Genomic DNA, 24107 nt, shown 5'->3' on the forward strand with positions numbered 1-24107 from the left:
CAAAACTACTGTGATAAGAGAATTGTACATAAAGAGAATATCTAATAAATAACTTTGCCTGAAAAGTTAAGCAATAACTGAATCATTCATATAATGCTATCCGCAAATTTTCAGATATTTAGATATCTCGGAGCATATTAATATTTTTAGATTCACATCATGGAGTGAATTATCTAGATTCTAGATTATATATTTTGGATATTATATGCGTGCGGTGAATTTGGATCACACATATTTTTTATAATGATCTGAATCATTACAAAGTTATCTGCTAACTATAAATAGTTTTTATATATGTACAAATGCTGGATATTATTGTTTAAATTTATAAATATTCGATTTACATAATATATTTATGGCAGCATTATTAAATTCGTATTATTTTAATTTCGACCAAATATGATATACAAATATGTGTAAGATAATTTTTTAAATTATGCTAATCAAATAAATCACCAAAACTGAAGATGTTAACAGATGATTTTGTGTAATAATTGCAAGTAAAGACTTTAAACATAAAAGAAGAGGAAAAAAATGTTGCATTCATATTTATTATAAAATATAAATACCTATTATAGCATTATAAGGCACTAAAGAGATAAGTAGGTAATATTTTTGATATGTTTTTTTTTTAGAAAATTTTAGAAAAAGAAAAAATCTTGAAATTAAGGCTCCTGGATCCTCGCCGCGGCCATGGATTGTGACGTCAGAGGCGAGAAAATGCACGCTGAAAATTCTTGCGTGCCATTTTTAAATAAAAAGATATTTCGATGAAACAACACTACAAATCTCTTTGGCACACTTATAAAATTGTCCGAAAACTATGCTTTTCCCTTGACAGTTAATAAACAACCGTAAAATGAGTGTAACATCGGTCTTTGTCATGTGGAATGACTGCGTATGCGCAAAGACCAGACGGCTTGGACTTCATATTACGGTTATTTTACAGTTGTTGATTATAAAGGGAAAAAGATAGTTTTCGGATAATTTTACAAGTGTGCCAAAGAATTTTGTAGTATTGTTTTATTGAAATATCTTTTTATTTAAAAATGGCACGCAAGAATTTTTAGCATGTGCTTTCTCGCCTCTGACGTCACGATTCCGACATGGTCGGCGAGGAGCCAGGAGCCTTAAAATAAATTTTAATACAATAAACGAAATTTTTTGTATATATATTAATTAAATGAAATATAATACTGATATATCGATGTCGCTCTTATCAAACAATATCATGCTCTCTTTTTATTCGCCATCAATTAAGAAGACACGATAATCAATTTAAGGGATTTTTCAATTGCAAATATGAAAGAGGGGAAAATAGAGATCAATAAAAAAACTTGGGATACTTATTACAGTTTTAATATAAAACGAATCGTATCGTATGTATAAGTCATATGTACAATAATTGAAACCTTCCTAAAGTAACGTTTAAGGCGGGATTTGACAGAAACAATTTTATTGCACATCGGCGTAATAGCATTACGATATACTGATCTGGTAAAATATCTTATATATTCTCTCTATTGGTGAACGCACAAAATCTCGTTCACGAGTAAAATCTCCTTTTTCTAATAATAAAAAGTGGACATAATTCAAGAGAGAGAGACACAATTCATCGTACATATTTCCACACGCGAATATTTATATAATCTCAAATTCGATCTTAATAATGCATAATATATAAATGCCTAATTACATTTCTTCTAGGCGGGCTCCAATTATTAATATTTTCGACGTAACATGATCGTAACATTATCATTTATTTGAACATGTTCAGGCGGGATCTTCCCCGGGGGCAGACGTGGAATTTCTCTGAGCTTCAATTTGGGTCCTATTTTGAGAACTTCCCGCCGCGACGGCGACTTTATGCTGCGCAGCTAGACATTGTTGTAATTGCTGAAGCTATAAAAATCAAAATAAATGTTCCTTACCTATCATGCAATGACATAGCCATACCCTTTAGTAAATATAAATGAAATGTTTATATAAAATTGTTTATTATTAAATTAATTCTAAATATCTAAGTATTCTATATTCAATTTTTACAGACTATTATTTTTATAGTCTATATGTATATATTTTTATAAATATATTATATTATTAATAATCAAATTCTTGATGTTGCCAGTAGATAATTAAAAGGGTAAATAATTTTTTGGACCGATACTGGCTAATTGGTATGTATTTAATAAAACCACAACGTTTCGATCATGGGTTTTGGTCCTTTTCAAGTGTACTACAATTAATTAATTACAAAGATACATAGTAATGCGCAAATAGTTCTATGTGAAAGACAGTTAAAATTTTATCTTAAGATTAAAACGGTGAGTATTGTGCGAATACGACATCTTGTCGACTTGTGATAAAATGATAGCCCGATACAAGGACTAAACCATGTTTAATATATTGTCATAAATATTGTTCAAATTTTCTGTGTCTTTTTGTAGGTTAATTGTGTTATTAGTTTTTTTTTTTTTTTTTTTTTTGTACATTAGATACATTAATTTTTACTCGAACCATCCCTTTAATTATAAAATCAACACTATTTATAGCTTAGTCGACCATGCTATATTACTGTCTGACGCTCAATTCCAAAAAGAGAATGTTTTTACGGTTAAAAGAATTCTAAGAAATAATTGCTTCCCTAAGCATACTATAAAACACTATGTTGAGAAAAGAATTAATATATTAAAAGCGCGCAATAGAAATAGCAGTGAGGTCACCAATAACATTACAAAGAGGTTTGAGACTACCTCTATTATTTCATTGCCATTTGTCGAAAACGTCACAGAATGCATAGGTCGATCGCTTGTCGCTACACTGGGTTTTAATGTGGTCTATACAATACCGAAAAAATTAGATGTATTGATTAGACGTGGCAAAGATGAGTTATCGAATGATGTTAGAACTAATGGCTGTACTTCCGAAAACCTGACACCTCTGATTTTTATGGGGCTTGGTATACTACTGTTGTTGGGTGCGCTGATCACAAATATCAATATGAAAATCACCGACAAGGTCATCTTCAAGGTCAAACATCGAAAAAATTATATTTTTCTGCATTATTTCAGTTAATCTCAATTTTACAGAAAAATGCTTCAAACCAAACTTGTAGCCCTTAAAAAAATACATCTTTTATGTTCTATACATTTTTTTTGTAGAACAATTATTTTCTGAGTAAAACGTCATAAATGTATCGCCTGATATATTTGACGTGCCCGCGCCGCGGCGCGCCGCGGCCGTGCTAATGTAGCGCATTGGTTCCTTTGGCGGCCACGTGGCGGCGAACGATGATAACGCAACCCGAAAGTCAAAAGCTGCACATTTTCGTATTTTGCACAACATGGACTAAGCACAATGTTGGGTGAGTTAGGTTAGGTTAGGTTAGTTTTCAGGGGGGGGTTTGGGGGGCGCAGCCCCCCATTAGGCACGATATTTCATTTAAACTAATTAAAGTTGTGTTTGAAACCTTTTTTAGGAAATATACAATTTTTTCGATGTTTGGCCTTGAAGATGACCTTGTCGGTGATTTTCATGTTGATATTTCTGATCAGCGCACCCAAAAACAGTACTATACCAAGCCCTAGAAAAATCAGAGGTGTCAGGTTTTCGGAAGTTTATCCGAACTAATTTAGTGTACAAAATTAACTGTAAAAATTGTACGTCGTCCTATATTGGTCAGACAAAAAGATTCTTAAGTACTCGAGTAAAAGAACATTTCAATAATATTAAATTGCACACGTCTAATCATTCGGTCATTAGTAAACATAAATTTGAGTTTAATCATGACTTTGACTGGGTAACACCGACTATATTACATAATGAAAAACATACTAAGAACAGAGAAATAGCCGAAATGTTTTACATCAAAAAAACTAATAACACAATTAACCTACAAAAAGACACAGAAAATTTGAACAATATTTATGACAATATATTAAACATGGTTTAGTCCTTGTATCATTTTATCACAAGTCGACAAGATGTCGTATTCGCACAACAATACTCACCGTTTTAATCTTAAGGTAAAATTTTAACTGTCTTTCACATAGAACTATTTGCGCATTACTATGTATCTTTGTAATTAATTAATTGCAGTGCTGTTATCTAAATAAAATTATATAGATGCTCATCTAGATGAAATTTTGGCGTTATCTTATCTTTATATAGATAATAAAAAAATGTTATCTTTACTAAATTACCTAACATAATATTCAGATAATTTGGTTTAGAGTTTCATAGCACATGAAAATATTTTAAGTAATAGAACTTGAGCAGTAAACGATAAAAACTTATAAATAAAACTATAAATATATTTTTATATCTATAATTTTCATTTTTATATTTTACATTACATTTTTTAACTGTTTACATAAGCGATTTTAAAAATAATATTATCTGGAAGTTATCTAGATGAATCGTCATATAATTTTATCTTTTATCTATATATATTTAAAATAAAATCATCTTTATCTTATCTAAGATGAATTTACATATTTTTATCTCATCTTTATCTAGCTAATTTTAAAATCATCTAAGCACAACACTGATTAATTGTAGTACACTTGAAAAGGACCAAAACCCATGGTCGAAACGTTGTGGTTTTATTAAATACATACCAATTAGCCAGTATCGGTGGAAAAAATTATTTACCCTTATAATATTATTATTTATAAATACTATTTTTATTAATATATATTTTTTATATTATTTTTATTAATATAAATAATAATTAGTCTTTCTTTCTCCTCTCTTTAATTTAATAATAAGAATATTATTTTACTTTTTTTAAAAAGATTTAAGGCTCCTGGGTCCTCGCCGCGACCATGTTAGATTGTGACGTCAGAGGCGAGAAAGCACTCGCTGAAAATTCTTAGATGCCATTTTTAAATGAAAAAATATTTCGATGAAACACTATTTCAGATGGCTTTAGCACACCTTTAAAATATCTCGAAAACTATTCTTTTCTCTTGACAATCAACAATCGTAAAATGATCGTAATATCAGACTTCGTCATGCGGAATAACTGCGCATGTGCAAAGACCAGACGGACTGAGTCTCATATTACAGACATTTTACAGCTGTTGATTGATTATAAAGGGAAAAAGGATAGTTTTCGAAGTATTTTAAGAGTGAGCTAAAGCTATTTGAAGTGCTGTTTCATCAAAATATCTTTTTATTTCGAAATGGCATCTAAGAATTTTTAGCGTGTGTTTTCTCGCCTCTGACGTCACAATTCCAACATGATCGGCGAGGAGCCAGGAGCCTTAATAATAAGAATATTATTTTACTTTTTTAAAAAGATTTAATCACGAGTCAATTTCTTAATATGTAATTCGTACGTACTTGTTGTTGCGATAGAGTAGCCACCCCGAGACTCTGCGTTTGTTGGCTGCACTGGCCAGTAGAGGCCCTGGCGTGCAAGGATTTTGTCAATAGAGTTTGCTTATTAACAGGTACTACTTGGGAAGAAGGCGTCGTCTGCGACGCCATAAGCACAGGTTTCGTCGCAGCTGCGTATATGTACAAAAATCATATATATATATAAATATTAATGTTGTAATGTTATCAATAATATAATAAATAAGTGCGCAGTGTTATATAAAAAAAATAGTGTAATCGCAATCTGCTTTCGTAAAATTCGAGATTATAGAACTTACCCATTATAGGAGTTAATACTTGTTTGTTACCAGACAATATCAACTGACTCGCCGTCATTGTTTTGGCAACTGTTACCAGCTGATTCGATAGAACAGCCGATTTAACTTGATTCGATTGTACTTGACGAGTCATATGATTAAATCGCGGCCTCTGAGACGATCCAATGAGCTGGATTGCTTGTGCTCCCTAATGATACATAATATTAATTATTATGAAATCTTTGGAACACAATTCTCTTGTGCACAGTGTTGGACTAGATACATATGTATTACAAGATGTAGAGCTGTTTTATTTTAATGGTTATAATTTTATATTTTATCATCCTACAATATAGTGTAATATAATGTAATATATGTAAAAAAAAAAACTACAGCTTTACAACTGATAGAGTAATACCTGTGCAAGAGTTACTGCATTATTATTCCTTATATTTTGCTGCGACAATCCTTTTACAGATGGTATTATTTGGGCTGAAATACATATGAGCAATAAAATATTAGATATTATATACATATATGTTAGATTTGCACATATAACAATGAGATACATATCTATCTTATATAGAGACAAATGTATTTTAAATTGTTAAGATACATTAAATGTTTCTTACAAACACGTCAAATTTTTCTATATCATATTTAGAAAAAAAATGGAGATTGTTTTATAAGAAATTTTTTATAACTATAATTTTATAACTACTCTATAAAATTACAAAAAGTTTTGTAAAACAATTTACATTTTTTACAATATGAATATTTAACATATTTAGCATAAAAAATTTGTATAAAAGAATGGAACAAGTTCAACTAGAGAACCGATAAAATATAAAATATATATTACCAATTGGTAAAGATAAATGAGCAGGATTGGCAGGATTGGCGATCACTACTGTTGGTGTACTTCCAGCAATAGCTGTTGTAACGACAGTCGCAGCCACCATCTGAAATAACATATCGTTTCAACGATACTTGTATAGATTGTTTATTGTATTACTATTTATCCATGTTTTGCATATCGCAATAATAAATAATCCTTCCAGTGCAATAAATACATATGTGTCCAATAGATATCTGTAGTCAGCATGTGCTAAAATCTATCATGCAGGATGAGAACTTATACTTTTTACATACATACATACATACATACATACATATACAGGGTATCTCAAAAGTCCTGCAACAGTCAAATATCTCAAAAACAAAGGCTTTTTGAGAAAAATGTTTCAAATAAAAGCTGTAGGACTTTAAGTGTATTAAGTAGTAATATTAATGTGACTATAAATAGCAATGTTAAGGTCACGTAAAATTCATTTTAAAATTTTTAAATGGAAACCCTTATTTTTGATTACATATTCATGTAGGTTATCTTAAGAGCTTTTCGAAACATTATAATAAAGTTTTTCCTCCGTTAAATATTTTTTGAGTTACGAGGCTTAAAAGATATAATATTTTGACATAAAATACAAAATCTCTTGTAAAACATTCAGTTTTCGATAATCTTACCTTAATACAAGGCGCATTTTTAAAGTAAAGGTCTGTTTTAAAATTAAAAAAAGATCTTAACATAAAAATAATTTATTTTAGCCAAAAAACTTCTACAAGCTTACTTTATTTTTTCACATAATCACCATTGACTTTCACGCATTTTTGATACTGTTTCAACAGCTTCCTAATTTCATTATCTTCAAAGTCTGCCGCCTGTGTCTTGAACTAGTTAGTAACGCCGTTCTTTAGTTTACCGTTAGGAACTTGAATAGACAACTTTGTGAGGATTTTGGACCAAATGTTATGAGTGACAGTAAAGTTAGGCAATGGTGTCGTTTGTTTAGAGAAGGACGAACAAATGTTCATGATGAAGAACGTAGCGGTCGCCCAACAATAATGACAGAATGTTTAATAGAAGAAGTGAATACAAAAATTATTGAAAATCAGCGGTTTACGGTTTCAGAATTGTCTATTCAATTTCCTAAAGCGAACTAAAGAACGAAAAGAAAGGCGAACTAAAGAACGAAAAGAAAGACGAACTAAAGAAGGGCATTACTAACTGGTACAAGACACAGGCGGCAGACTTTTACGACAATGGAATTAGGAAGCTGTTAAAACAATATCAAAAATGCGTGAAAGTCAATGGTGATTATGTGGAAAAATAAAGTAAACTTGTAGAAGTTTTTTGGCTATAATAAATTATTTTTATATGTTAAGATCTTTTTTTTATTTCAAAACGGACCTTTAAAAATGCGCCTCGTACTTTTATGCACAGAATAATGAGATCAATCAATTGGTGTAAAAAAAACACATAATTATTTTTAAGAAAAAATATGTTACAAATTGTAATACATCTTCTTAAAAATAACTATGCGTTTTCTTTTCTACTAATTGATTTGTCTAATTATTTTATGCATAAAAGGTAAGATTATCGAAAACTAAATATTTTACAAGATATTTTGTATTTTATGTCAAAATACTGTAAACTTGAAGCATTATAATTCGAAAAGCACTAAATGAAAAAATTCATTAGTATTTTGAAAAGCTCTCGAAATAAACTACAAGAATGTGCAATCAAAAATAGAGGTTTCCCTTTGACTATTGTATAGTCAAAGAGGTTTCCATTAAAAAATTTCAAAGTAAATTTTACATGGCCTTAACAATGCTATTTATAGTCACACTAACATTACTATTTAATGCGCCACTTAAAGCCCTATAACTTTTATTTAAAAAATTTTTTGCAAAAACCTTTGTTTTCGAGATGTTCGACTGTTGCAGGACTTTTAGGACACCCTGTGTATGTATGTATATATATATATATACATTCGTCAACAAAATTAACGCGTATCATACGAACATTGCTTTTTTTTTTAATTTGTAGTAAAAAGTCCACATTTTACGAGTTATAAGATTTGCGAAAAAAATTTATTCCACCCCGTGGAGTGCGTCAAAATACGCAATTTTTTAGAGACAAAACACGTCCTTACTTTTGAAGTAGTGGCGTACGGGGGGGGGGGGGATAAATTAAAAATCTGACGAATGGTTTTTGAAGTAGACTTCAAGCTTGACAGTGAAAAAAAAATTTTTCAAATACGATCATTTTTAGCGGAGTTATACTTATTTGAAATTATACGAAATTTTGACTTAAAATACATATGCGTTAATTTTGTTGACGAGTGTGTATATATATATATATATATATATATATATATATATATATATATATAATTTTTTACCTATATATATATATATAGGTAAAAAAATTCCGTTCATTATCGTTAAAATTATTTTGCAATAAAAGAATTATCTGTATAAGCAAGTTGATACTAACGCTCGAGACCGCCGTGCAAGTATTTGTGGCGGACGATATAGGCAGGGAGACGATGACAGGTGTGACGGTACCCCCAGAGCTCGGAAATGACATCGTAATGGGTTGCGACAAACTCGAAAACGATACCTATTGAAAAAAAAAACAAAAAAAAACGAATGATAGCACGTAGCATATTTCAACTATACAATCGACTTAAAATAATTATACAGTATCCCCTTAATTAAGCAACCTGAACGTTTTGCAGGCCGTTGATAGAGTTCGGCAGACTAGTGAGGTTCACGCCTTGTAGATTCACATTAGTCGGCGACGGACTGGTCATCGGACTTGCTGGTTGACTGCTCTGACTGGAAGAGGCATTAAGTCGCTCAAGTAGGGACGAAGCCGAATTCATCCCGGGTATCGGATTGTCCGCCGACGGCGTGCCTATTCGAATCATACATACATTACATTATTAACGAAACTAAAAAAATATTGATTTATAGTGGAATACTATCTATATTGTATTTAATAAATATTATTTTAACGTTATACAGTCCCATTTTAATATCTTATATATATATATATATATATATATATATATATATACATTACGTTTTAGAAAACAATGTTTCGAACAAAAGTTATTTGAGAAGGGAAAGAAGTTATGATTAGGTAATTTTTCAAGAATATTTTTCAAGGTTATTTGAAGGTCAACCGTTTTTCAAGGTCATTTAATTTTTTATAAAATATAATTGCTAATTACAAACTTTTCCTAATAATTATATAATTTTTCAAACAACAATATGATTTCTCTACATTAATTGATTCCTCTCATTATTTTGCGCATAAAAGTATTGACGTAAGATTATCGAAAAATGAATACTTTACAAGATATTTCATAGTTTATGTTAAAGTATACAATATCTTGTAAACTGTTCACTTTTTCACCATCCTATCCTTATAACTTTTTACGTCACATATTGCGAGGAATCGATTTATATTAAAAAATTAGAAGTTGTATTTAAAAAAAAAAATTGACTTTTAAATGATTATGAAAAATGACTTATTTAAAATTCAAAATTATCAACTTTTTTCTCCCCTCAAAATTTTTTAACTTTTGTATAAAATATTTTCTCGTTACATAGTTTCATAGATATTTTATATTAATTAAAATACACCCTGTGTATATAATCAATGTGATCAACGTGATCAATGTGTATATAAGCTTCTTAATCCCTACAAATTAAGTAAAAAAAATTATATTTTTTATTGTAACAGAATATCTTTGAAAATCTATAGATATTGTTTATTGTACCAGCAAGCATAGCCGAAAGTCCCGGCATTGATAAGCCAAGCGTAGATGTGGAATCTTGTACTCGGGCGAGTCTAACGGTAGTCGTTTTCATTGATTGTTGCTTGCACCCTAGCTGTCCAGTTAAAGCAGAATTCAAACTCACGCGTACCTAAAATATTAATGATGTAAGTAACATTTGCATATACATAAATATATGTTTTATATCAAACTATCAAATAATTAACCACCAATCAGTATAAAGGGATTAAGGCTTTTGGCTCCTCCCCGACCATGTTGGAATTGTGACGTCAGAGGCGAGAAAACAAACGCTAAAAATTCTTAGATGCCATTTCGAAATAACAAGATATTTCGATGACTTCATATGGCTTTAGCACACTTTCAAAATACCTCGAAAACTATCCTTTTCCCTTTATAATCAATCAACAACTGTAAAATGACTATAATATGAAGCCCAGGCCGTCTGGTCTTTGCACATACGCAGTCATTCCGCATGACAAAGTCTGATATCACGATCATTTTACGGTTGTTGATTGATTATCAAGGGAAAATAAGTTTTCGAGGTATTTTAAAAGTGTGCTAAAGCTATCTAAAATAGTGTTTCATCGAAATATCTTTTCATTTAAAAATGGCATCTAAGAATTTTCAGCGTGTGCTTTTTCGCCTCTGACGTCACAACCTAACATGGCCGCGAGGACCCAAAAGTCTTAAAGGTATCAATTGAATATATAAAAGGATTATTATATAATTATATGCTTGTTAATTATATGTGTGTACGGATACATACAAGATATAAATAGAACACTTGTAGCAAGTAATAAGTTATTAATAAAAAATTATGTTTATTATTAAACATACCTGACCCGTAGTGCTAGGTACGTTGATCACATTGCCATGACTAAAAACTCTGGATGGCATGGAAGCATTGAGAGAAATCTTTCGCGGTTGAACTTTCTGTTGAGCCAAATTCGTAGGACTGTTTAATAAATTAAGGATTGTGGCGTTGCTGGACTTGTTTGTAGCTTGCGCATTGTTGTTCATGGCTGCGGCTGCAGCATTGGCTACAAGGTACAATGAAATACAAATCTGCATCTGATTCCACTCATTCAGATTTGTGAATAAGTTCATTTTTTATTCATAGATTTGCGAATAAATAATTGTACGAAGAAAAAAAAAAGCGAGTCATTTTCCTCGACAGTAAAAAATATGAACCTGCGGCTTGTTGCTGGAACTGATTCGCGGAATTCATGAGGGAAGTGACGAGAGCACATATTGCCGGATTAGTCGAGTGCTTCTTGAACGGCGGCTCATTTTGGTTCTGATTGGCAGTTTCACTTATACAGTTCTGTGTCCCTGCTTGCAATTGCGCTTGCTGTGAATTTTAAACAAAAAACTTGTAAAAAGAGATATAAAGATATATCACCAATTTACAAAATTAAGTAAAAACATTTTCATTAATCCTTTTTTCGTCTGTGTGTCACGAAATACAGGAAAGAAAATCAAATAAAAACTCACCAAGACAGGAACATTAGTGGATGTCGCGTTATTAATAGTACCACTCGATTTTTGTTGAAAGACCAGAATACCAGATCCGTTACAAGTGTTGTCCGCAACTGCCATCGCAGAATTATCGACCTGCACGGAGGTCGACGCGTTGGGGCCACCATTGGCCAAAGACTGGCCTGAACTCAATACGGTGGCATCATTCTGAGGAATAACTTGAGGCATATTCGCAGAGTCCACGCACAGATTATTTTGTACAGAGGTGGTGGCTTCCGTCATAGTCTTCATCGAGGCTACTTGACCAGTCAGAGTATTCAATTGTCCTTGAGCCCGCGATAGAATCTGAAATGGCGTGCGAATTTGCTGGAAATGTTTACACAAGATTGTGAGACAAGGTCGATCATCGATGAGAGAAATTGCGATATATGTATACAGAGTGTCCCAAAAGTCCTGCAACAGTCAAACATCTCGAACAAAAGCTTTTTGAAAAAAAGTTTCAAATAAAAGTTATAGGGCTTTAAGTGGCGCATTAAATAGTAATGTTATTGTGACTATAAATAGCATTGTTAAGACCATGTAAAATTTACTTTGAAATTTTTTAATGGAAACCCATATTTTTGATTGCACATTCTTGTAGTTTATTTCGAGAGCTTTTCAAAATACTAATAAAGAATTTTTTTATTCAGTGCTTTCCGAATTATAATGCTTGAAGTTTACAATATTTTGACACAAAATATCTTGTAAAATATTTAGTTTTCGATAATCTTACCTTGCACCAAACCTACCCAGCATAAAATAATTAGACAAATCAATTCGTAGAAAAGAAAACACATAGTTATTTTTAAGAAAATGTATACAATTTGCAACATATTTTTTCTTAAAAATAATTATACGTTTTTTTTTAACACCAATTGATTGATCTCATTATTCTGTGTACAAAAGTATTAAGGTAAGATTATCGAAAACTGAATGTTTTACAAGAGATTTTCTATTTTATGTCAAAATACTATATCTTTTAAGCCGTAACTCGAAAAATATTTAACGGAGAAAAACTTTATTATAATGTTTTGAAAAGCTCTTAAGATAAGCTCTTAAGATATGAATATGTAATCAAAAATAAGGGTTTCCATTTAAAAATTTCAAAGTGAATTTTACATGGCTTAACAATGTTATTAATAATCACACTAATATTACTACTTAATGCGTCACTTAAAGCACTAGAACTTTTATTTGAAACATTTTTCTCAAAAAGCCTTTGTTTTCGAAATATTTAACTGTTGCAGGACTTTGGTACACCCTGTATATATATTTATATATTTTTTTCTACTTTTATATCATCGAGAGAAAAATATTTAAATCTTATTTCGTTTCTTGTCATTCAATTCTGTATGATATTACTGCAGACATTGCACTTATAGTTTACAAACCTGCTGTGCTATCTGTTGCGATTGAATTTGCTGAAATTGTCGAGCAGTTAATTTCGCATGTTGCGCCTGAAAAAAAAATGAAAAGAAAGGAATATCCAACATGAGGTAATTAATTAGAAAATATTACAGTAAAAATGCATATACCTGCTGATGTGCTCGCTGCATGCCAGGTGTACATGTGATACGTACATCATCAGTCTGTCCTGGTACAATATGTCTTATTCTTACATTCTTCCTACCCTCCTCTGTGAATATTTCTTTAAACTGCTGATAGTAATAATTAGCCACGGCTCTGGTACCTAATGTAAATCTAAAAAAATAATATAAGGTTTGAATGGAGTGGGATAATAAGAGCCGGTGCATCAGAAATAAAAACGCAAAGATTTACTTACTACTTATTCTTGATTTCTTTAGAACGTTTCAGTCCTTTCTTTGGACCATCTTCAGCTTAACGTGTGGTACGGTATGATGTATAAACCAATACTGACCACAGTCAAGCTGAAGATGGTCCAAAGAAAGAACCAAAACGTTCTAAAGAAATAAAGAATAAGTATACAAATCTTTGCGTTTTTATTTCCGACACACCGGCTCTTATTAGCCCATTCAATTCAATCCTTATATTAATACATTGGAGCCTCCTCTCCATCATAACTAAAAAAATAAATTCAAATAAATCAAATGCTGCAACATTTATTAACAAATAATTTGTACTTTGTGCAAAAAAAATATCAAAATATAAATTTATACCATATAATTAATATACAATATAATTTCTATATTATATATTTATATGTATATAATTATAATTTATATATAATCTATCTATCTATCTATATATATATATATATATATATAAAATGCACATACCGGCAAGAAGAACCATTCTTCTTTCCATCACGATGATTTTTATCCATATAAAGTTCTCCAAGGTACTCGGAAGTAGCGGGTCGTTGAAGGATCGAGAGTTTTATGTAATCCTGATTTTCCGCAGGTTCTAATATATACTCTTCTATAACTTGTGGCGTACAGTCTATCGTTTCTTGTGGCCGTTCGTATGCTTTTGCATATCTAATCATCGAATCATTTCATTGCTAATTAATTTCGCGGATATATTTTACAGTAAAAAATGTAAGGCAACAAATTAAAAAGAAAAAGTATAAGCTACAAAAAAAAAAGAAAAAAAGACATGCTCTGTTGTAAGAACCTTAAAACTTCGATTGCTGAAGATGGTGGAAGCAGAGGAGGGCTTGTGAGAAAAGGCGGTGGGCAGGCAGTGCTTGTCGCTAATCCTCTTCTTTTCGAACGGAATTTCTGCATTAAGTCCTGCATCGTTTGTCCTTCCGGCTGGGCTAACTGTTCCAATTTTCTTTTTCGATTGACTGTGACCTAATATCAAGCAATAAAGTGGTTTACCACCGCTTCATGCAAATCAAGGGTGACGCATAGCAAGCTGTGCATATAAATATGATGTAATTTTCTCATATTATATTGTTTAAATATTATTTATTATTTATTAATATCAAATAATTAAATTTTTTTATGGCATATTTTTATGACTTTTTTATGACATACTTTTAAAAACCTTTAATTAATTCTTTATTTCTAAGATATTTCAATTTATATTAAACTGTATAATAAATTACAAACTAAAGTATTACCTGAGAAAACTTTTTGGCTTGTCGCATGAGTTGATAATCGGTAAGTAGTGATTTCGACTGTTTAATTCTTGTACTAGCTAAGGTGGGAATAGGATTCGGATCTAAGCATAAAGGTCCTTGAGTAGCTGCCACTATATGTGATTCCAACATTAACCGCTCTTCATGGCTCCAATCTCCATCACTTGTAAGCGTCGACACATCCGAAAGTACGCTCTGCACACACATAAACAAGAATTTTCAAAATTTAACTTAAATTATATGTTCAAAATAAATAATTTCAATTCATATATTAGAATTAATCACAGCTGCATACAATAGTGAGATGCTATTTCTTGTGTATACAATTAAAAATCATCTTTATATAATTAAAATGTCCCATTTTAATTAATATAGAATATCTCTGAAACTATGACTGTTTGCGAGATGAGAATATTTTATACAAAAATTTAAAAAATTTAGAGGGGGAAAAAAGTTGAATTTTAACTAGTCATTTTTCAAGGTCATTTGAAGGTCAATCTACGTCAACCCATAAAATGTTATAGGGTGGCGAAAAAGTGAATAGTTTACGAGATATTTCATACTTTAACATAATTTTAAGCTATGAAATATCGTAAAATATTAATTTCTCGATATCTTACCTCGATACTTTTATGCACAAAAAAATGAAAGGGATATAGAGAAAATACGTAATTGTTTTTAAGAAAAAATATACAAGGTGTCCCAAAAGTCCTGCAACAGTTAAATATCTCGAAAACAAAGGCTTTTTGAGAAAAATTTTTAAATAAAAGTTGTAGGGCTTTAAGTGGTGCATTAAATAGAAATAATATATATATATATATATATAGTGTGACCATAAATAGCATTGTTAAGGCAACGTAAAATTCACTTTGAAATTTTTAAATATAAATCCCTATTTTTGATAAAAGGAAATAGCTTATTGGCAATAAGAATGCGCAGTAATTGAGGCGCAAAATTAATTAAATTTATTAAATTACTATAAACATTGAGCAAACGTTTCGGTCTATCTTTAGACCTTCTTCAACGCTAATATAAACAATTTTTTTATATCAAGGTTACATAACTAAATAAACATAAAAAAAAATTATAATATATAAAGTGAGTCAGCGGAATAAAAATTAAAATTATATAGTCTCCCGTTAAACTATAAATCCACGCAACATAACGCTATGATTTTTTACTTCTTCTCTCAATTTGTTCCTCTTTATCGTTTCCATGTTATTTTATGATACGTGTTTGTAATCTGACATCAAGGTTTGACGGCCAGGATGTAAAAACCGAATTAGTTTCCAGGCGAAGCCTGTATTTTAATCTTTTAATTACAGATGGACCTCGACCTAACATGTAATTAACGTAACGATGAACCGAACTGAGTCTATTTACATTATATGATTGATTAGATCAAACTTACATAATGTACAGCTGGAAATACTCTTATATGTGTCCTTCTTTATTATAGAAGAATATAATGAAAGACAAAGTTAATCTTCTCGACTGTCACACACACAATAACTCTGTATAAGACAGGATTCAAGCGCGTTATAAATAGTATATAAACAGTCGAGAAAATCAAAATAAAAATAAATAAGATGTTTATATTTTTGGTAGTCTGTATTGCGTGAATGTAAGTTTCACTATAATAAAGTTTTTTCCGTTAAGTATTTTTCGAGTTGTGAAGCTTAAAAGATACAATATTTTTTGACATAAAATACAAAATATCTTACAAAACATTCAATTTTCGGTAATCGTACCTTAATATTTTTATACACAGAATAATGAAACCAATCAATTAGTGTAAAGAAAACGCATAATTGTTTTTAAGAAAAAATATGTTGCAAATTGTATACATTTTCTTAAAAATAACTATGCGTTTTTTTTATTTACCAATTGATTTGTCTAATTATTTTATGCATAAAAGTATTAAGGTAAGATTATCGAAAACTAAATATTTTACAAGATATTTTGTATTTTATGTCAAAATATTGTAAACTTCAAGCATTATAATTCGAAAAACACTGAATGAAAAAAATACTTTATTATAGTGTTTTGAAAAGCTCTCGAAATAAACTACAAGAATGTGCAATCACAAATAGGGGTTTCCATTTAAAAATTTCAAAGTAAATTTTACATGGTCTTATCACACTAACATTACTATTTAATGCGCTATTTAAAGCCCTACAACTTTTATTTGAAACATTTTTTTCAACAAGCTTTCGTTTTCAAGATATTTGACTGTTGCAGGACTTTTGGGACACTCTGTCTATAGCTGCTAATTACAAATTACATGTTTTCTCTTAAAAAACAATCATGTATTTCCTTTACACCAATTGATGACTGATGCTTGATAACTTCCGGTTTGAATATATATCCTCTCTTGGTCTTTTTAAGAAAATCGCGCGATCCAAACTTTCTTTATATTTACTATACTCTTATTTATTATATTCTTGTAAAATATTTCATCCTTTTTATCGACTACAATATTCAATGACCAAATCTTACTTGTGTCGTAGGTTTAAGAAGTACATGATGAACCTCGGCTCTGTTATGAGAAAATGACTTTCGATAATCTCGGACCTCAGCGATTATGCAGCCGTCGTAAAATAAATGTGAATAATTGGATTCTAATTGTTCGGCTAGCATCGCCGGCAGTTGGCCATTATCTATGCACGAAAGTAGTTCACCCTGTTCGTAACCCATGAGTTGAGTCTCGGCTAGTAATGAATTTTTATCATACTGATTCCCCTTATCACTATAAAATCGAGAAAGAGAAAATCTCTATATTAATGGTCAATTCTATATAAAAATCTGAGGAATTTTAAGAATTAATTTTTATCTTAAGAGATTAATTACATGTGAAATGTGCATATTTCTGATATAAATATTAAATGTCTTAAGTTTGGTAAAATTAAAATTCTCAACATATTAGAATTGGGGCAACATTAAAAAAGCAATCGGAAAATCAAAAGTTTAAATATTTATAGTTTATAATAATATAGTACATAATTAAAAATTTTTTTTTTTCGTAATTAAAAACACATTGTGGTAATATTATCATTGTCAACTGAGAAAAAACATCAAACTTACCTATTTCTTACAGCTAATGAGTATCCTTTATTACCAGCATAGAGATTAACAATTAATGTATGTAAACCTTCTCGTTGCACTAACCGCCCCAAAAGATCACACTCATTCTCAAGATTGTTCTGTACAAAATTCAAGATAAAACGTATTTCAGGTATACTACATATTGTGTTTGCGTACAAAAATACGAATAAAATGTGATATTTTTTTGTAAAGAGTATTAAGGCTCCTGGGTCCTCGCCGCGGCCATATTAGATCGTAACGTCAGAGGCGAGAAAGCATCACGCTGAAAATTCTTAGATGCCATTTTTAAATGAAAAGATATTTCGATGAAACACTATTTCAGATGGCTTTGGCACCTATAAAACACCTCGAAAATTATTATTTTCCCTTGATAGTCAATCGACAACCGTAAAATGATCGTGATATCAGATTTTGTCATGCGAAATGATTGCGCATCTGCAAAGATCAGACGGACTAGGCCTCATATTACAGTCATTTTACAGCTGTTGATTGATTATAAAGGGAAAAGGATAGTTTTCGAGATATTTTAAGAATGTGCTAAAGTCATCTGAAGTGCTATTTCATCGAAATATCTTTTTATCTCGAAATGGCATCTAAAAATTTTTAGCGTGTGTTTTCTCGCTTCTGACGTCACTATTTTAACATGGTCGGGAGCTTTAAGAATTCAATAAAAGAGAAAAGTGAACGTACCAAAACGGAATCTGGGGTTGCATGAGGAACCTTGGAGAGTTCTTCGAAGTAGAGTCTGGTGAGTTTGGACTGGATGCTATGCCTGGAGTGACTCTGCTCTTTCTTTTGAGAGGGCAATGATTTATTCGATATTAAGGTTAAAGAATCCGGACCCAGTGCAGTCTTCCAACCTCTGGATACTTGATTAATCATATCCTGCACGAACAATGAGATAAATAAGGCAATAAATTATTTGATAAATGTAAACAATGTACAATGATAATTTTATTGCTCTATGTTGCATGGATTGTGATTGAATTTTGTTACGCACCTGAGCCTGCTGACACGCATCTTCCAAACTACAGGCCGCACCAATCATTGTAATTTCTGATTACTGGCGCCACTTAATGTCATATCTGAGGCGGTAATAATCGTTCATATTCTGAAATACGTCCCACTAGATGTATTATTCATTCACATAAATTGGTGTTGAAGATAGCATAAATTATGGATAGCATTAATTTATTATCATGAAGATGCAGGAAAAACAATTGATATTTGCCCCAATAACTCACAAATACATTTATATATTAAATACATAATAGGAGAATCTTTAATTGATCAACATTTTGAGACAAAAAATTAATTACGAGTAAATTTAAGAATTTTTTGATCCATATTTTGAAACAAAAAATTGATTAAAAATAATCTTAATAACTTATTGTTAGTAAAACAGGCAGAAATTTTTCTTTAAATTTCTAATATTTAATTTTCAAAGATAAACTATTAACTACGTAATTATTAATTTTTAAAGAAAAATAAAATTATTTTAACTAAACTTTATTATAGCAGATATAACCTTTTAAATCTAGGCTAATTATGATTATAATTGTATCACTAAATAATTAAGTAATAAAAATTGAAAAGAGTCTGCAATATTTTAATATGTATATAAATATATATCCCATGTTTCAGGTAATTTAAAATCAAATTGTATTAGCTATTGTGTATCTTCTCTCTCTCTCTCTCTCTCTCTCTCTCTCTCTCTCTCTCTCTCTCTCTCTCTCTCTCTCTCTCTCTCTCTCTCTCTCTCTCTCTCTGCATTTTTTTATATATTTAAAACTAGAAAGATATATTTTTAAAGGTATTGAAAGAAGGAAAAAATAAAATGTATAGAACATATAAAATTGTACACTAGATTTATAGCTTTAAATATAAAATGTGCATATGTTCTCATTTACTTATGTCAAACAATTTTTTTTTTTTTAATTACAGTTTTCTATAAGAAGTCAAATCAACTTATCACAGTGCATTCTATGAGAATGTGCAATGATTTTTGAAACAATATGTATACACATGCTCTGGATGGGTTTCATCGACAAATTTCTCTATAGATATACGCATTGTAAAAATAAACCATATCAAAGGAACTATGAGAGAAAAATTCAAAATTATTTATTTACATCTTTAAAAGAGAAAAAGCACAATTAATAATCAACTATCGACAAGCAAACTCAAAATTCTACCATCAACATCCATTTAAAGTGTCATTGCAATAATTAAAGGAACCTTTGAGCGAGAAAACATAAATACAGAATTTTTAAATTCCCGAAAATTGCTCCATCACGTCAAAACCAATCGTGTGAAAACTCGAAATGTGTTTCTCGCAAAAAAGCTCCCGCAGAAATTCATTATCATGCGATGATCTTTGCCGTGTTCGATGAGTCTAATTGATACCTTGATCTCATCCACGACTGACGCGGGGGAGACGTGCATATGACATCGAAGGGGGAAGGGAGAGGGATAGGGGGAAAAAAAGCGATAAACAAGCAAAGGAATATATCTATGAATGAGGGAAAATCAGTAGGTATTTCCGGTAAACGCGGAAAAACAAATGACGCGAACGAGCAGAGAGAGAGAGAGAGAGAGAGAGAGAGAGAGAGAGAGAGAGAGAGAGAGAGAGAGAGAGAGAGAGAGAGAGAGAGAGAGAGAGAGAGAGAGAGAGAGAGAGAGAGAGAGAGAGAGAGAGAGAGAGAGAGAGAAAGAGAGAGAGAGAGAGAGAAAGAGAGAGAGAAAGAGAGAGTGAAAGAGAGAGAGAGGGAGAGAGAGAGAGAGAGAGAGAGGGTGGGAGGTTAGGTTGACAGCTCGTGCGGAGGTGGCGACGGCGTCGCGAAAACGCACGCGGGCGATTCACCTTGGTCGCGCCGGAGGAGAGGGTGCGACGATAAACAACAGGGGGCGGGGAGGGAGGTGAAGCGAGGGGGAAGGGGGAGGCAGGGTTCCTCTAGCTAACGTCCCTAACCTCACTTTGCACGCACGCACGCACGGAGTCTTGCTTGTCAGTCTTGGCGCGTCGAGCGTGCGCGGGATCCTCGACGGAGGAGACGTCGTTGAGAGAGAGTTCGCGCTCGGCACCACCTCCTTTCCCTAGTCTTTAGTCTGATTTAGTTCTTCCTGGTGTCTCTCTCGACGTAGCGCGGGGACCCAGGCGGAGCGCGGCTACGAGAGATCGCTCGTACGCTCGAGGTTCATCCTCGAGGGGCTCACGATGAGCGATATTTACAAGCGAGAAACGTCATTTCGCGTCGACGGCGCGTAACCTAGTCGTACAAACACCGCGCAAACACCGCGCAACACACACCACACATCACGATCGCAGACTGGGAGAACCCAACCTCCCTCTTTCTCTCTCTCCTCTCTCTCTCTCTCTCTCTATCTCTCTCTTTCTTTCTATCTTTGCGCTCTCTCCGATTTGTTACTACGAATTTTCGAGAAAACATCCAGATAGACCACGACGCGATGCGATTGGCTGAGGACTAGGGAATTTTTAGAGAAATTTTCTACTCGATAATCAAATTTGGGTATGTGTGCGCGCGCGCGCGTGTGCTGTCGTGTGCGTGCGTGCGTCTGCTTTCTATTGGCCTAGTTTACATCGGCCTAGAGACCTATCAGAGAGAAACATGAGAGCGGCCACCGCGATTCAGTGGACGCGTGTACTAATGCGCCCCCTGAGAAAGTGTATGTAAACTACGTCGTTACGCTCGGTAAAAAGCGTGGTAAATGGTTCGAATCCGTGATATGGTTCATATCCGAACTACTCGGATAAGAACCGAGTTGAGAACTAAACAGATGAGTCAGACAAGGACCAACAATCCATCGCTCTGGCTTTGTCTCACCAACGATGAGCGTCTCGTGGACTCGTGCGGCGGCAGGCACGAGATTTCGCATAGCGTTCACGTAATTCGAGGACAAAATTTTATGACGTTAAACTTTGGGCAATATATAAAAAATTAAATATATTAAATATAAGGTGTAAAATCAGATTATAAGTTGAATAAAAATTATATCCAGTTTTTTGAGTACATTAAAAAAATTGTTTTTTGAAAGTGGATATTAAAAAAAATTGTTGAATTAATTTTGTTTTACATGAATAAATATTCTAATTTGCATAAATAATTTAAAAAAAGTGCGAGAGCTTTTTTTTTTATTATTTATGCAAATTAGAATATTTATTCATGTAAAACAAAAATTCAACAATTTTTTTAATTTGCGCTTTCAAAAAACAATTTTTTTAATTTACTCAGGAAACTGGATATAATTTTCATTCAACTTATAACCTGATTTTACACGTTATATTTAATATAAAATGAAACAAATAATAAAACGCTTTATTGATAGTGCAAATTAAAAAAATTGTTGAATTAATTTTGTTTTGACGAATAAATATTCTAATTTGCATAAATAATAAAAAAAAGTGCGAGTGACGGGAATTGAACCCGACTCGTAGTACGTACACTTAAGTCCGTGGTTATCACGTTACTGATTGTGAGTCGGGTTCGATTCCCGTCACTCGCACTTTTTTTTTATTATTTATGCAAATTAGAATATTTATTCATGTACAACAAAATTAATTCAACAATTTTTTTTTTAATATGCACTGTCAGAAAACAATTTTTTTAATGTACTCAGGAAACTGGATATAATTTTTATTTAACTTATAATCTGATTTTACACCTTATATTTAATATATTTAATTTTTTATATATTGCCCAAAGTTTAACGTTATAAAATTTTGCCCTCGAATTACGTGGAACGCTACGCGCGAAAGGCGAAATCTCGTCTGCCGCCGCACGAGTCCACGAGACGCTTATCGTTGGTGAGACAAAGCCAGAGCGATGGATTGTTGATCCTTGTCTGACTCATCTGTTTAGTTCTCAACTCGGTTCTTATCCGAGTAGTTCGGATATGAACCATATCACGGATTCGAACCATTTACCACGCTTTTTACCGAGCGTAACGATGTAGTTTATATACACTTTCTCAGGGGGCGCATTAGTACACGCGTCCGCTGAATCGCGGTGGCCGCTCTCATGTTTCTCTCTGGACCTATAATCAGAGATGCGCCAATGACTCCCCACCACGACTCCTGTTCGCCATCTTGTACCCATATTGATGACGTCATGCACAGCTGTCTACACAGCATCTGTGCAATCTAGAAAGCTCCGTGAACTTGGCCCCCCAATTTTGACTTTTTGAGTTTTTTTTTTTTTTAATCGTTTGTAAGTCGTTTGTAGGTGATTGTTAGATTAATTAAAACGTTTGTTAGATTAGCCTCGCGCTGCAAAATAAAAAATAAAATTGACCGTGAAGTTAGCCCCCGGTTTTTTATTTTGATCCTATTTAAGTTTTGCAGAGGCTCAATCGATGCGGAATGTCACGAATATGCTAATTAGAACGTTTGTTAGATCGTCGTTTCTTAAATAAAAGCAGAAAACGATATTTGATAATTTTCTAGGGAAATAACCGTGAAGTTAGCCCTCGGCTTTTAATTTAGATTATTTAAGTTTTGCAGAGGCTCAATTGATGCGGAATCGTATGTTGGTCACGAATATGCTAATTAGAACGTTTGTTAGATCGTCGTTTCTTAAATAAAAGCAAAAAACGATATTTCGCGTGTCGCTAATCGCGCTGGTCTGCTGGAGCCATAACGCGTACCGCGTAACCAATCAGAGCCGTAATAGAAAACGCGGAACGATTCTGATTGGTTACGCGGTACGCGTTATGGCTCCGGCAGACCAGCGCGATTAGCGACACGCGAAATATCGTTTTTTGCTTTTATTTAAGAAACGACGATCTTAGGCCGGTATTCATAGTCGGTTCTTATATTTAAAACTGTCTTAAGTACAATCTTAAGATGTGATTAGCCAATCACAGAGCCGTATTTGCATCTTAAGGGGATCCTAGTCGGATCCTAAAGTTAGTTCTGTCGGTACGGCAGAACCAACTTTATTATTTTGGGATATCTTTTTATTGATTATACAGATCAATAAATCCTTTTCCACGATTAAAGTACTTATAAAAACGGACCGCGTTAGCTATAATTCCATATATAAATCATATAAAAATCAAAAATTACAGTTTTGTTATCGGCTTCTTTCATGTCAGCTCGTAACAATACTT

The 24107-nt window shown here is 32.2% G+C and overlaps 1 protein-coding gene and 1 long non-coding RNA gene across 4 annotated transcripts; one reads left to right on the plus strand and one right to left on the minus strand.

Moving 5' to 3' along the window:
* Positions 1–1354: 1354 nt before the first annotated feature.
* LOC145944423 (uncharacterized) lies at positions 1355–21325 on the minus strand. Of its 3 annotated transcripts, none has more exons than XM_083052731.1 (21): positions 20950–21325; positions 18979–19089; positions 18669–18863; positions 17958–18076; positions 17373–17622; positions 14856–15068; positions 14402–14583; positions 14065–14265; positions 13342–13507; positions 13198–13263; positions 11783–12133; positions 11480–11639; positions 11126–11328; positions 10271–10418; positions 9206–9399; positions 8977–9102; positions 6502–6601; positions 6058–6131; positions 5661–5847; positions 5347–5513; positions 1355–1902 (listed from the first exon to the last, which is right to left on the minus strand). In XM_083052731.1, exons 2-21 carry the CDS (start codon positions 19024–19026, stop codon positions 1774–1776), a joined length of 3279 nt encoding a protein of 1092 aa, XP_082908857.1. In that variant the 5' UTR covers positions 19027–19089; positions 20950–21325; the 3' UTR covers positions 1355–1773. The 3 variants fall into 3 exon arrangements, with proteins under 3 accessions (XP_082908857.1, XP_082908859.1, XP_082908860.1); XM_083052733.1 differs by lacking the exon at positions 20950–21325 and adding an exon at positions 20385–20716; XM_083052734.1 differs by having other exon boundaries at positions 1356–1902; positions 11783–12112; positions 20950–21324.
* Positions 2927–4632, plus strand: LOC145944424 (uncharacterized). The gene is made up of 2 exons (XR_014426673.1): positions 2927–3364; positions 3479–4632. It is a non-coding gene; the product is annotated as an uncharacterized LOC145944424 (long non-coding RNA).
* Positions 21326–24107: the final 2782 nt, after the last annotated feature.

Source organism: Prenolepis imparis, unplaced genomic scaffold (genome assembly GCF_030444845.1).
Source record: "Prenolepis imparis isolate NDT839.2.m4 unplaced genomic scaffold, iyPreImpa1.0 SCAF_13, whole genome shotgun sequence".
Taxonomy (NCBI): domain Eukaryota; kingdom Metazoa; phylum Arthropoda; class Insecta; order Hymenoptera; family Formicidae; genus Prenolepis; species Prenolepis imparis.

Excerpts from the sequence above, each read along its gene's own strand:
- LOC145944423 (XM_083052731.1), bottom strand. The coding sequence starts at position 19,026 with ATGATTGGTGCGGCCTGTAGTTTGGAAGATGCGTGTCAGCAGGCTCAG. Across the intron at positions 18,864-18,978 it reads ATGCGTGTCAGCAGGCTCAG|GATATGATTAATCAAGTATC; the intron begins GTGCGTAACAAA and ends TTGTTCGTGCAG. Across the intron at positions 1,903-5,346 it reads CTACTCTATCGCAACAACAA|CTTCAGCAATTACAACAATG; the intron begins GTACGTACGAAT and ends TGATTTTTATAG.